Genomic DNA, 13,589 nt, shown 5'->3' with positions numbered 1-13,589 from the left:
GCACCCTTAACCAAACTCATTTCCCAGCATTCATTGGGGCGGCAAAACAGTCCATGGTTAGCATGAATGTTTTTCATGCTACGTGCTTTTTTCCGTATGTTTATGCACTGCCATTTTTGTTTGTTTGTTTCCAGATGATCTTCTAGTCAAAGGGAGAAGCTTCTCTCCTAACAGCAGTAGCAATTCTCCCTCAGACAGTAAGAAGTCACGCAGCGTATCCCCTAAAGGTAAGACCGAGTACTGCATTTTTTTGCAGTCAAATGTTGTGAGTTGAAGTGCTGACTTTTTCGGTAAAACTTGTAAAATGGATGATTCAAGGCACTGGACTTGACTGATCGTAGCTTTGTTCATACCTGTCAATTTAGAATAGATTAGATTAGATAACTTTATTATCTAATCTAGTTTTCTAATTTTCCGTATTCTGGAAATTTCATTGTCACAGTAGCAAGCGGGTGAGAATACAGACACAGGAAAAGACAATCTAGATGTAAATAAATAGGTCATAAATAAGTAAATAAATAAATACACAAATACATATAAATATATAAATAAACCTATCTATCTACATAAATTAATAAAAATGAATAATACATTAATTAATTAAGTAAAAATACATTTCTAAATAAATGTATTAAAAATGATTAATAAATAAAATAATAAAAATGAATAAATAAATAAATCGTAATAGTACTAATAAATACAAAATTATAAATATGGCTAATATAAATATATAATAAAAAATAGCTTTTATATGTTTTTTATCGTTTCAAATTGTTTATGCTGTATAATGAATTTTGTACGGGAAAAACCTTTTTTTTTAAGTATGTTTTTTTTGTATAACCAATCTCGTTTTACCCATTTCAGCTCTAATCCGGATCTTCTCACTCATTGTTAGCAGACGAAAACGCTATCGTCATCTGCTAATATGGTCATACTTTAAGCATGATATGTCAATCATGTCCGCCTTTTCACTATATAAATATAGCGTGTCAGCAAGCAATTTACCCAGACAGTCAAACTGTCAGCGTCAAATAACGACATCTACGGAATCTTGAATTTAGTACATACAAAAGACGCACCGACTGATTGGGCGCCCCGTCCACATTGGAGAAAATTTTTGACTTTTAAGTGTGTTCAATGTCAACATAGTGGCAATCATGCAAACAAATGATCAAAACAGTACTTTGTATTCCAAAAATCCTCACCTTTGAATATAAACATTGCTTAAAAACAGCAAAAAAGCAACTTTAGATTGAATACACCAAAAACCACGACCTCACTTTCAACACTAAGTAAACAAACTCCAGTTTTTGCTAACCAGTCGTTAGTTTAACATGAATTAATTTTCACATTTCTACTCCCCTTAACTGAAAAGACAGTGAAATTAAATGTATCCGATAGCAACGGTTTATAAAAAGAGAAAAATAAACTCATTAGAAACTAAACATTAGCATTACGTTGACACCGCGTGCTAAATTCCGAGCGCAAAGTGGCTAACATGCAAATATAGTTGACTTCTTGTCATTCCACTGGTCAGCCTGGATAAGATTTATTTGCTAAGTTAGCATAGCAGATAGCAAATCTTCACAGTCCGCTTTTTTTATGCGCGCAAAACACGATGGCGGTCCGAGTGCCTGATAAATCATGGATTGACGGGAATACCTTTGGCGATAGCGCAGAAATCCGGTCACCGCCGCCGTGTATTATTCATATTTCTCTTATGTGGCGTGAAAACTGGGCGCCCGGCGCGGCCAACAGGCTTTTCCCTTTAGGCTCTTGAAGACGACTTCCTGGCTGATGCATTATAGAGCAGGCAAAAACCGAGGACGCCTTACTGTGCATCCAAATTTATCCCTAGAAACGCTCGACTTTAGGGGCAAACGTACACGACGTAAACGCATAATATGATGGTTTTTGGTTTATTTTCTGGGGTCTTGATTAGGAAAAAATATGGTTTATGAAAAACTATAATGGGAGATTTGTTCGATGGTGCATTGGGAATGATCAGGACTCGTATAAAGGCACTTAAAGTTTTACTTTTAGGTCCATCTAAGCCCCTGAAAGATGCATGCATAGAATGTGTGTTTGTCGGAGGGAGTGGAAGGACATGTTGGTTTGAAAGAAATTGTTTTAATAGGTTTTGGCCGTTTTTTTGTTTTTGTTTTGCCTTTCAAAATAAAATAGTTTTATCACCGCTAAGAGAAATTGGCTCAAACTACTTAAAGATTGCTAAAATGCTAACGTGTTAGCTCAATCCATTCATGCGAGTTCTAAATTGAGTTCTAAACCATAGAATCCTTGGTCGTATCTTATCGGGCATATTTTTATTGACAAACATTTAAAAAAATAAAATGAGATGACAAATTGCACTCGGTTTGATTGTGGAAATTGTACCTGGACTTTTTTTTTTAGTAAATTCTTTATTTTTTTATATTATGTCGACAAAAATATGATTAAATAATTTGTCTACTTAATGGGTGAGAATACAGACACAGGAAAAGACATTTTAGACATAAATAAATAGGTAATAAATAAGTTAATGAATAAATGAATGAATGAATAAATAAATATATAAATAAATGCATGAATGAATGAAAAATAAATGAATGAATGAATGAAAAATAAATAAATATATAAATGAATGAATGAAAAATAAATAAATATAAATAAATACATACATAAATATATATAAATAAATGAATGAAAAACAAATAAATAAACAAATATAAATTAATAAATATATATAAATAAATACATGACTAATGTGTGTATATATATAGATAAATAAATGAATGAATAAATACATATATATTTAAAAAAATAATAAAAAAATAAATAAATAAGCGTGTTGCTGAAATATATATATATATACACACATCTATGTATATGTATATATACATACACATACGTATACATACATATATAAATATACATATACACACATCTATGTATATGAATACATACATACACATACATATACATGCATATATAAATATACATATATATACATACATAACCCCAATAATAAATAAGTATAAGGGTGCACCAGTTGTTAGATGAGGCCTTCAAATTAGGGGTTTTGATGGCTAAATGTGGACATGTGGCCACCTTGCAAAGCTTCCCGCACCCCAACAAAAGCAAACGCTAAAACAACAACACTCTATCCGGCATTAATGCTCGATCAAGAAGCCACCAAACAGGTCTTGAGGAGACTAAAACACTGCTAACAATGCAAACAGATGGCTAACTCGCGCTATTATACTACGACAAGATGCTAACATATGGCTAATGGCGCCATAAAAAGCCACGACACAGTTAACAAGGCTAATAGAAGATCTTGTTCATGCTAATGTTTTATTTGTTAGACTTTGGCAGTAACATTTAAGAGAAGTTAGCGTTTATAAATGGTTAGCATCCACCCATCCGCGTTGAGTACAGTATTTGGGTTTAGCCTACTAGCTAATTTGATATACTTTCAGTTTTCTTATTTATGCTGCTGTCCCCCGGTGTTTTAGGGAAACCGGACTGCTCGGAAAACCCAGAACTTTACCCACGTACGCATGTGGCGTCTCCTTCGAGTGTGGCGGCGACATAGAATAACCATTAATGAGTAATGAATGTGGAGAAATGGACTGAGAGGAGAGCAGATGGAGTTAGTCGCTGAGATTGGATGCCGCTGTGTAAATGATGTCTTTCCTTCCTTCTTCTCCAAAGTCGTCGCGCCATTAGATTAGATTAGAACTTTATTTCATCCCATATTCGGGAAATTTCTTGTAAACAGACTGGGAAACATTTTGACAAGCTCAGGCTAGCTCAACGCACCTATGTTAAAGCCTTGAATAGCTCGGCTCAATTAGCGTAAGCCCGGTGGTGGAGACGGGGGTGCTCGTGCTGACTTCGCGCCTTCAGATTCAGGTTTCGTTGGTGAGGAGGAAGGTAAAAATATCCCCTAACCACCTCCACAAACTTCGATCACGTTACTATTGAGTCAAAGAGAGATGAGGGAGGTCAAATAGCCTGTAAGCTATATGCTAGATATCATTTAATGCTTAACCCTTAACATATTTTGTGCGCATACTTTGTTTATGATTCAATTGCCGTCAGTATAAGTGCGCAGTTGGCTACAATTCGCTAGCGAGTTGTTCACCTATCAAGGATCTCCGGGCTACGGCACCCTTTTGGCGCGAGAATTTGCAGTTGACCGCATGCAACGTTGCAAATTATTAAACAAAGATTACACCTTACATAAAAAATATATGGATCGTATTTGGGGGAAGGAGCCAATGGAAATAACGTTAAAAATTTAGTGGACCTTTGGCAGAATTGAGCATGAGATTTTATTTCAAAATAGAGAAAAGATAATCAGATAAAACACTAAACAAAATTTATTTTGACGTCTATGGATGAAATTCATGAAAAATATACTGTATTTTGCATAAAACCTGAAAAAAATGTACTAGTGCCTGCCATTGCTCGCTCAGGGCGCCGTAATCTTACCTAGGGATGACAAACTAGACCGTTACGGACACACTTCCTGGTTGTACTGGTCACATGACGTCATTTTTGAATTTGTCTACATGCAGGCAACACCCTTTTGATTCATACAGTATCTCATAATTTTGATTCTTCTTAAGATTTTCCCTTCAAAGTAACACATTTGTACTCCTATTAATTCCATGAATATGACACCCTTAACGCCGTGGCGCCATCACGCCACGACGCCATAACGCAAGACAATGCAGGCCGATACGGTCATTTGGTTCCAAAATAGAGAAAAGATAAACAGATAAAACGCTGGTCACATGAATTCCTTTTTTAATTTGTCTACGTGCAGGCCACGCCCTTTCGGAATGAGCAATCTAGCATACAATCCTTTCGATTCATATAGTATCTCATAAATACCACGTTCGATATTTTTTCTTAAAATGATCCCTTCAAAGTAACAAATATGTATTCCCTATTGAAACCATGAATATGGCGGTAAAAATGGCAGCCTTATACGAGAGAAATTGTAAAATTCAACGATTTTAAGGCCATTTTAAGGGTGCGGCTTATACGCGAAGGCGGCTTATATGCGAGAAATGGACGAATGTACAATCGAATCAAGTGTGCACTTGAACAAACCAATATTTTCTTGCTAATCATAGTTATTATTACCATTGACTAAGCTTTCCCATGATAGCTGTTTCATTTTACAATGGGTAATAAAATCAGCAAGTGAGAGGTCTTTAACTCACGCCATCCTCATCGCAAAATTGGTGACAAAATGCGAACACCCATTGAATTTCTACACACTCTTTCTTTACTGACCACAACAATGTGTTTTTATTTTGTTATTATGTCACATAGAATTGACTTTTACGTTTTGATCACAGCTAGGCTAGCTGGTGCGGGTTTTACTTCAATATATGCCGTAACATGATAAGGGAAGGTTGATATTGATCCCACTGTTGGTGTGTTCCCCCCCCTCCCCAGAGACGGCACAGAATCCAGAGGGGGAAGCAGGTGGTAGCCAAAGTCACATGAGCCCCGAGGAACACTACCGGCGCATGATGGCGGCGCTCGGTGACAATGGATCCTACGAAGAGCAGCAGCAACGCCTCTACCAGCTGGCCATCAGCATGGGACTACCCATTCACGGTCAGTCATATCCACATACCTGGCAATGCCCTCGTAACATAACATAAACACATTTAAACGAACTTGGATTACAATGCAGACACACTCAAAAATAAGTTTCATCTAACCTTACACTAAACTTAATTATAATTTTGTTTGACATTTTGATACCTTTCTTGGCTCTATTGGCCCCGCCTCCACCCTGACTTTCAGATGCAACCTATTGAGGGTTGTTTGCTTTTGTCTTCCCTTCAAAATATTCAGAAAATGATGCACACAAATGTCCTCACAATAGGATAACGCACGACCACTTGCCAACCAGAAGTAGTATATACTCCTCTCGTATTATAGAACAAGCTCCGCCATTCGCACTGACTAAAGGGTAAAAAACACTGAAAAAATGCAAGGCTCCGCCCAGTGCTCGTAGAGATATTACACGAGGGAGTTGCGACGGGAAATACAGTAGCCATGATGTTTTTATGAGCAGCCTATCGCATCCGCTGTCTGCTCATATATCAAAATTTGTCTCATATCTCAAGATAAATATTTGCTCAAAATTTGTCTCGTATATATTTGCTCAAAATTTGTCTCGTATATATTTGCTCAAAATTTGTCTCGTATATATTTGCTCAAAATTTGTCTCGTATATATTTGCTAAAACTTTGTCTCGTATTTCAAGATAAATATTTGCTCAAAATTTGTCTCGTATCTCAAAATAAATATTTGCTCAAAATTTGTCTCGTAAATATTTGCTCAAAATTTGTCTCGTATCTCAATATAAATATTTGCTCAAAATTTGTGTCGTATCTCAAGATAAATATTTGCTCAAAATTTGTGTCGTATCTCAAGATACATACTTGCTCAAATTTATCTTGTATCTTGAGATAAATATTTGCTCAAAATGTGTCTCGTATCTCTAGATAAATATTTGCTCAAAATGTGTCTCGTATTTCTAGATAAATATTTGCTCAAAATTTGTCTCGTATCTCAAGATAAATATTTGCTCAAAATTGTACTCGTATCTCGAATTTCTCGTATGTCGGGGCACTCGTATGTCGAGGTACCTCTGTACTTAATTGGGTCTAGATTAGGTTATCGAAGAGGTGGAAGTCGGGATCAACCTACTATTCTCCCTGGGCTTGTGTAGGTTTTTTTCCGGGTGCTCTGATTGTCTCCCACTTGCCCAAAACATGTATGCTAGGCTAGCTGATGGAAAACGCTAAATGACCCCTATTTATAATTAGTTGTCTGTCTTCTTGTGGCCTGCGATTGGCCGGCCACCGATTCGGGGTGTTGCCGCTTAGTGCCTGAAGTCAGCTGGGATTGGCTCCAGCACCCCCCTTATGGGGATAAACTGTACGGATAATAAATGAACGAAAGTTTAGACTGATTTATCTACGAGAGCGATTGCCTGCCGCCATTGAAAAGTCCAAGTGGCATTTGTAATGGCGGCATTGAGCCCGCGATGTCAAGGTGGGACTCGCATTGATTTCTGACCACCGAGCCGCTTCCTCATTAACAACACCTGCGAGCGGCATGCATCAACACGGCCATTGATCCACTAACTCTTATTGGCTGGGTGCCAAGTCCCTAAATCTCTCAATCTCGCATCCGCCAGTTTTCCCATTTTTTTTCTAAGGAGTTTTGGGTTAAAAAATGAAAAAATATGAATGGCTGCTATGGCCCGGTGGATAAGTGTGTCGGGCTCGCTGTTCTGGGGTCGTGGGTTCAACACCAGGTGGGTCATTACTGTGTGGTGTTTGGTTTGGTTTCCCCGGGCTTGCATGGGTTCCTCCTGGGTACACATCCCAAAAACATGCATGCTAAGCTAGCTAAATTGCTCCTAGCTACGATTGGTTGTCCGTCTACATGTGTCCCTCCATTGGCTGGCCACCAATTGACCTGCCTGGTGCCTATAGTTAGCTCCCTGGGCCTGCGTGGGTTTTCTCCGGGTACTCCGCTTTCCTCCCACATCTCAAAAACACGCATGCTAGGCTAGCTAAATTGCCCTAGCTACGATTGGTTGTCCGTCTTCGTTTGTCCCTCCATTGGCTGGCCACCGATTTAGGGTGTCCTGGGCCTGCATGGGTTTTCTCTGGGTACTCTGCTTTCCTCCTACATCCCAAAACCACGCATGCTAGGCTAGCTAAATTGCCCTAGCTATGATTGGTTGTCCGTCTTCATGTGTCCCTCCATTGGCTGGCCACCGATTTAGGGTGTCCGGGGCCTGCGTGGGTTTTCTCTGGGTACTCCGCTTTCCTCCCACATCCCAAAAACACGCATGGTAGGCTAGCTGGTTGAACACTCGAAATTGCCCCTAGCTACAAGTGATTGGACTATTGTCTCCTCGTGCCCTGCCATTGGCTGTCCGCCGATTCAGGGTGTTTGTAGTGAGCTGGGATAGTCTCCAGCACCCCCCGCAAACCGTGTAAGAAGGAAAAAAATGGAAGTCGTTTACATGGCTGTTCAAGCAGGCGTCCATTTTTGTAAGACACGTCCCATTAAGTCCTTCCTGTTCTTTACAAGCGCTTACGTCGGTCGGGGCATAAATCCGTGGGACGCTCGGCTCCAATTGACGTTTGAGCTACTTTTATTTTTATTTCATTAGCAATGATGTTAAATTGCTGGCTGCAAATCGAAAGGGCGAACGCTCTCAACGTTTAATGACTTTTCCTCCGTGGCTTAGCAGAAGCAAAAACTGACGTCCTTTTCTCACCACCACTGTTGATATCGTCTTTCATTTCTAATCCATTTTTACTCAATTAGTTGCATGTTTTTTGGTTTATTTTTTTAATTTTTTTGCCTTCATGGTCCCAAAATGTGTGAACCCTTCCAGCGCAGTGCACTAAAATCGTCTATTCTAGCACAGGTTGAGCTGCAGGTGGAACCAAATGCTCCATCACATAAATAATGTAACCTTTTTTTTTTCAAATTCAAGATATATAAATTCTTCGCAGCCCTGATTGGCCAAGCAATGGCATGTGATCGAACCCAGGTTAAGGACTACTGGTCTAGATTTTTGTTTTAACCACTGTGAGACGTTTTCGTTTTCTTCAGGGGTGTCGGACATATTTTTGTTGCGGGTCACATTGTGGTTATTGGTTGGTCTGTCAAAAATGGTAGTAGTAGTAGTAGTGGTATTAGTAGTCGTAGTGATAGTAGCAGTAATGGTGGGATTCATAGAAGTAGTGGTAATGGTAGTCATAGTCATAGTAGTAATGGTGGTGGTGGTGGTGGTGGTGGTGGGAGTAGTTGTGGGAGCGGTAGTAATAGTAGTAATGGTGGTGGTGGTGGTGGTGGTGGTGGTAGTAGTAGTAGTAGTAGTGGTAGCGGTGGTGATGGAAGTAGTAGTAGGGGTATTAGTAGTAGTTAGTAGTTGTAGTAGTAGTAGTAGTGGTAGCGGTATTAGTAGCGGTGGTGGTAGTAATAGTAGTAATGGTGGTGGTAGTAGTAGTGGTAGCGGTGGTGATGGAAGTAGTAGTAGGGGTATTAGTAGTAGTGGTGGTGGTGGTAGTAATAGTAGTAATGGTGGTGGTAGTGGAAGTAGTAGTGGTAGCGGTATTAGTAGTAGTGGTGGTGGTAGTAATAGTGGTGGTAATGGTAGTAGTAGTGGTAGTAGTAGTAGTGGTAGCGGTAGTAGTAGTGGTAGCGGTAGTAGTAGTGGTAGCAGCGGTATTAGTAGTAGTGGTAGCGGTATTAGTAGTGGTGGTGGTAGTCATAGTAGTAATGGTGGTGGTGGTAATGGTAGTAGTTGAGGTAGCAGTATTAGTAGTAGTGGTGGTGGTGGTAGTCATAGTAGTAATGGTGGTGGTAGTCATAGTAGTAATGGTGGTGGTGTTGGTGGTAGTGGTTGAGATAGTAGTAGTGGTGGTTGTAGTCATAGTAGTAGTGGTAGCGATATTAGTAATAGTGGTGGTGGTAGTCATGGTAGTAGTAGTAGTAGTAGTGGTTGTGATAGTGGTAGTAGGGGATTTTGTTATATTTCCACTAGATAGAGCTGTAGTAATAGTTGTGGTTAGGAGAGTCTTGTTATGTATCAACAAGATGGAGCTGTGCTAAAGGGAATTCCATACAATGATCAACCAATATTGATCCATATATAAAAAGCATCAGATTATGAGCTGACAACTGCTGGCTTTTCGCTGCACCTTATAATGCGGAAAATACGATGATTTACAGACGAATTGTGAGCGCCTTAGTAAACAACTGCACTTGAACAACCTACCTGGCCTACCATTTTTTTTTTTTAGAAAAAGTCATACATTTTGTAGAAGGCAGACCCCCGAAAGGTGGCACCGAGCGGCGCCTGCTTTGTGTCACAAAAGCCGAGCCGGAATCTGTTGGGCGAGAGCCTCTTGACACCGACCCGGTTTCAAGTGGGGCCCCTGATGAAGCACCTATTTTTTCCCCAACCGTGGTCTCTTCAATGCAACCTTGTCAAACCCTGACTCCCCCCCGACTCCCCCTTTAGCCTTCATCCCCCGCGGAGCTTCTTTTATGTGTTTGAAGTGTCGGCGGCCAAAAAATGAAAGTGCGCGGGAAATGGTGGGGGTCTCTTCCCGTGTATGGATTTGTAGGCACGAGGTGTTGTTGTTGTTTTTGTGTTGTTGTTGTTGTTGTTGTCGGGCAGATTTGGGGGAGGTTGGAGGCGGGGCGCCGACTCCTTGAAAACAGCCAGCAGGGCTTTTCTCCACTCCTTCAAATGATGAAAGGGGCGTGTGAGGAAAAAAAACGAGGCGAGTCGTATGAAATCCGAGGACTAGGTGGACTAGTCCAGTGGTGTCAAATCTAGGGACCTTGTGCTGAAAGCGGCCCGCTTTGCTGTTTTTCGTTTATCGCAGCCATGTCTGCTCTACATTAACCGCGCTAATCGAGGGATTACTGTATTTCCTCCCCCTAAACTTGCCTTTTTTTGCGAAAAATTGCCTTTTTTTTCTACCAAAATTCCACATTGAGCGCACAGATGTCGCCTTTTTAGTACCCGCCGGTCCGCCAAAGCCGTCACGAGGCCGGCCAAGCGGCATCCGCGTTCTCACGAGCTGAACTAAAACGATTTAGGCTCCACTCCAGAAATGGCGGAAAGGAGAAAAAAAAAATAGGAACGCCACAAAAGGAGGATAAACGATAACGGACTGACTCGCAATGGCGGACCGGGACATCCCAAAATAACGCAGCAGGAAGAAACGTTTCGGATTTCCAGTGTTTGTCTTTTTACCCTTTTATTCTGTTAGCGCCGGGTAAACATGCCCCAAAAAACATGCATGCTAGGCTAGCTGGTTGAACACTCTAAAAAAAAAAAATAATAAAAAACTAATAAATAAAAATAAATAAATTCAGTTTAATCGAATTGAAACATGCATGCTAGGCTAATTGAATGCTAAATTGCTCCAAAGTAAAAAAGTAAATAATAAAAAACTAATAAATAAAAATAAATAAATTAAGTTTAGTCGAATCGAAACATGCATGCTAGACTAATTGCATGCTAAAAAATAAATAATAAAAAACTAATAAATAAAAATAAATAAATTAAGTTTAATCGAATCGAAATACATGCATGCTAGGCTAATTGTATGCTAAATTGCTCCTAAGTAAAAAAGTAAATAATAAAAAACTAATAAATAAAAATAAATAAAGTTTAATCTAATCTAAACATGCATGCTAGGCTAATTGTATGCTAAATTGCTCCTAAGAAAAATAATAATAATAATAATAATAAAAAACTAATAAATAAAAATAAATAAATTAAGTTTAATCGAATCGAAACATGCATGCTAGGCTAATTGTTTGCTAAATTGCTCATTAGTATCAGCTCTACATGAAAAGTGATTGGTTATCATTTGTCTCCTCGTGCCCTGCGATTGGCTGGCCATACATTGAGGCGTCGGTCAAGCTCCAGCACCCCCGCGACCCTTGTGAGGATAAGCAGTTCGGAATATGAATGAATGAATGTTGATTACACCCTGCTAGGCATAAAAACATAAACTTATTCACAAGTCAACAACATTGTAACAACAACAGGAAGTCAAAATCTTTCAAAATAATTTTTTTAAACTCACCAAAAAAAGACTGAATTGAAGAAACAATTCTACTTAAGTCGTATTTTCAGAATTGTTTACTTCTTGACCTCGTTACCCTGCCCAGACCAGTTTGCACACGCGTGGCTTTGTTGCTAAATTCTTGCTAAAATTATAATGTGACAATGGAACTGAACCAAAAAATGTATTTCGGTCCACACCCAAAAAAAAAAACCAACTCCGGACTTTCCTAGCTTAAATACCCATCACCACTACTTCTCATCATATCTACCACTTTCAGGATTAAAAATACATATTTGGTGGACATATCTACTTTTTTTTGTTGCTGCGAGACTTTTGGACATTTCCCAACATTCTTTGACGACCCCCCCCCCCCCCCCCCCCCCCCCCAGCTCCAAACTTAATATTTCTGCAACTAGGGTCGCGGAGGGTGCTGGAGCCAATCCCAGTTGACTCCGGACCACAGGCCTGAATTGGTGGCCAGCCAATCGCAGGGCACAACCAATCTCTCATAGCTAGGGACAATTTAGAGAACATGTGTCAAAGTGGCGGCCCGGGGGCCAAATCTGGCCCACCGCATCATTTTGTGTGGCCTGGGAAAGTAAATCGTGAGTGCCGACTTTCTGTTTTAGGATCAAATTTAAATGAAGAGTATAGATGTATATTAAATTTCCTGATTTTTTTCCCCCTTTTAAATCAATAATTGTCATTTTTTTAGTCATTTTTTTCTGTGTTTTTAGTTCAAAAATCATTTTGTAAAATCTAAAAATATATTTAAAAAAAAAGCTCAAATAAACATTGTTTTAGATCTATAAAAAAACTGACTATTCAGGGCCTTTAATCCAGTTCTTTTAATCGATTTATTAAAAAAAATCTAAATATTATATCTAAAATGGACGTATGGATGTACATTAAATTTCCTGATTTTCCCCCTTTTAAATCAATAATTGTCATTTTTAAAATCCATTTTTCTGTGTTTTTAGTTCAAAAATCATTTTGTAAAATGTAAAAATATATAAGAAAAAGCAAAAATAAACATTGTTTTAGATCTATAAAAAACTGAATATTCAGGGATTTTAATCCAGTTCTTTTAATCCATCTATAAAAAAAATCTAAATATTATGTCTAAAATGGACCGATGTAAATTAAATTTCCCACATGAAATCAAGTTGATGTTAAAGCGGCCCGCGAACCAACCCGACTCTGACACCTTTGATTTAGAGTGTTCAACCAGCTAGCCTAGCATGTCTTTGGAATGCGGGAGGAAACCAGAGTACCTAAGAAAAACCCACGCAGGCCCCGATAGAACATTCAAACTCCACACAGGTCAACCGACCTGGATTTGAACCCACGCGCTCCCACTCCCACACCACTCAGTCGCATATTGCTGCAATACTAAATCAAAATAATACGCCTTAGCTTAGCCGCTCGTCCAAAATATCCGGTGGGGGGAGGGGCTTAACCCCGAAATAGCCAGTGCGGGGAGCGGCGTTACCGCAGGAAACTCGTAGAGGTCAACGCTTCCACAGTGTCACCCCTGTGTTGTGTGCAACTGAGTGTGTGTGCATAAAAATAGTATAAAAATCGTACAAAAATCGTACAAAAATAGTGGAAAATTTGTAGAAAATTTGTAGAAAAATAGTATAAAAATAGGATACAAATAGGATAAAAATAGTACAAAAATAGTGTAAAAATAGTATGAAAATAGTATGAAAATAGTATGAAAACAGTATAAAAATAGTATCAAAACAGTATAAAAATAGTGTAAAAATAGTATAAAAACAGTATAAAAATAGTATAAAAATAGTATAGTATAAAAACAGTATAAAAATAGTATAGTATAAAAATAGTATAAAAATAGTATAAAAACAGTATAAAAACAGTATAAAATTGTATAAAAATAGTATAAAAATAGTATAAAAATAGTATAAAAAT

General features: G+C 38.6%; 1 protein-coding gene across 2 annotated transcripts in view; it reads left to right on the top strand.

Annotated features, from left to right (window-relative positions):
- Positions 1 to 13,589, top strand: part of samd11 (sterile alpha motif domain containing 11) — an 86,442-nt gene that overhangs the window by 54,157 nt on the left and 18,696 nt on the right. For both annotated transcript variants that reach the window (XM_077615447.1, XM_077615439.1), the window contains exons 5-6: positions 135 to 227; positions 5,476 to 5,640. In XM_077615447.1, the coding sequence (XP_077471573.1) occupies positions 135 to 227; positions 5,476 to 5,640 (258 nt within the window). The remainder of the gene's footprint in view (positions 1 to 134; positions 228 to 5,475; positions 5,641 to 13,589) is intronic.

The sequence above is a fragment of the Stigmatopora argus genome, chromosome 1 (assembly GCF_051989625.1).
Source record: "Stigmatopora argus isolate UIUO_Sarg chromosome 1, RoL_Sarg_1.0, whole genome shotgun sequence".
Classification (NCBI taxonomy): Eukaryota; Metazoa; Chordata; class Actinopteri; order Syngnathiformes; family Syngnathidae; genus Stigmatopora; species Stigmatopora argus.
The sequence above is the reverse complement of the archived record's forward strand: the minus strand, read 5'-3'. Positions and strand labels throughout refer to the sequence as shown.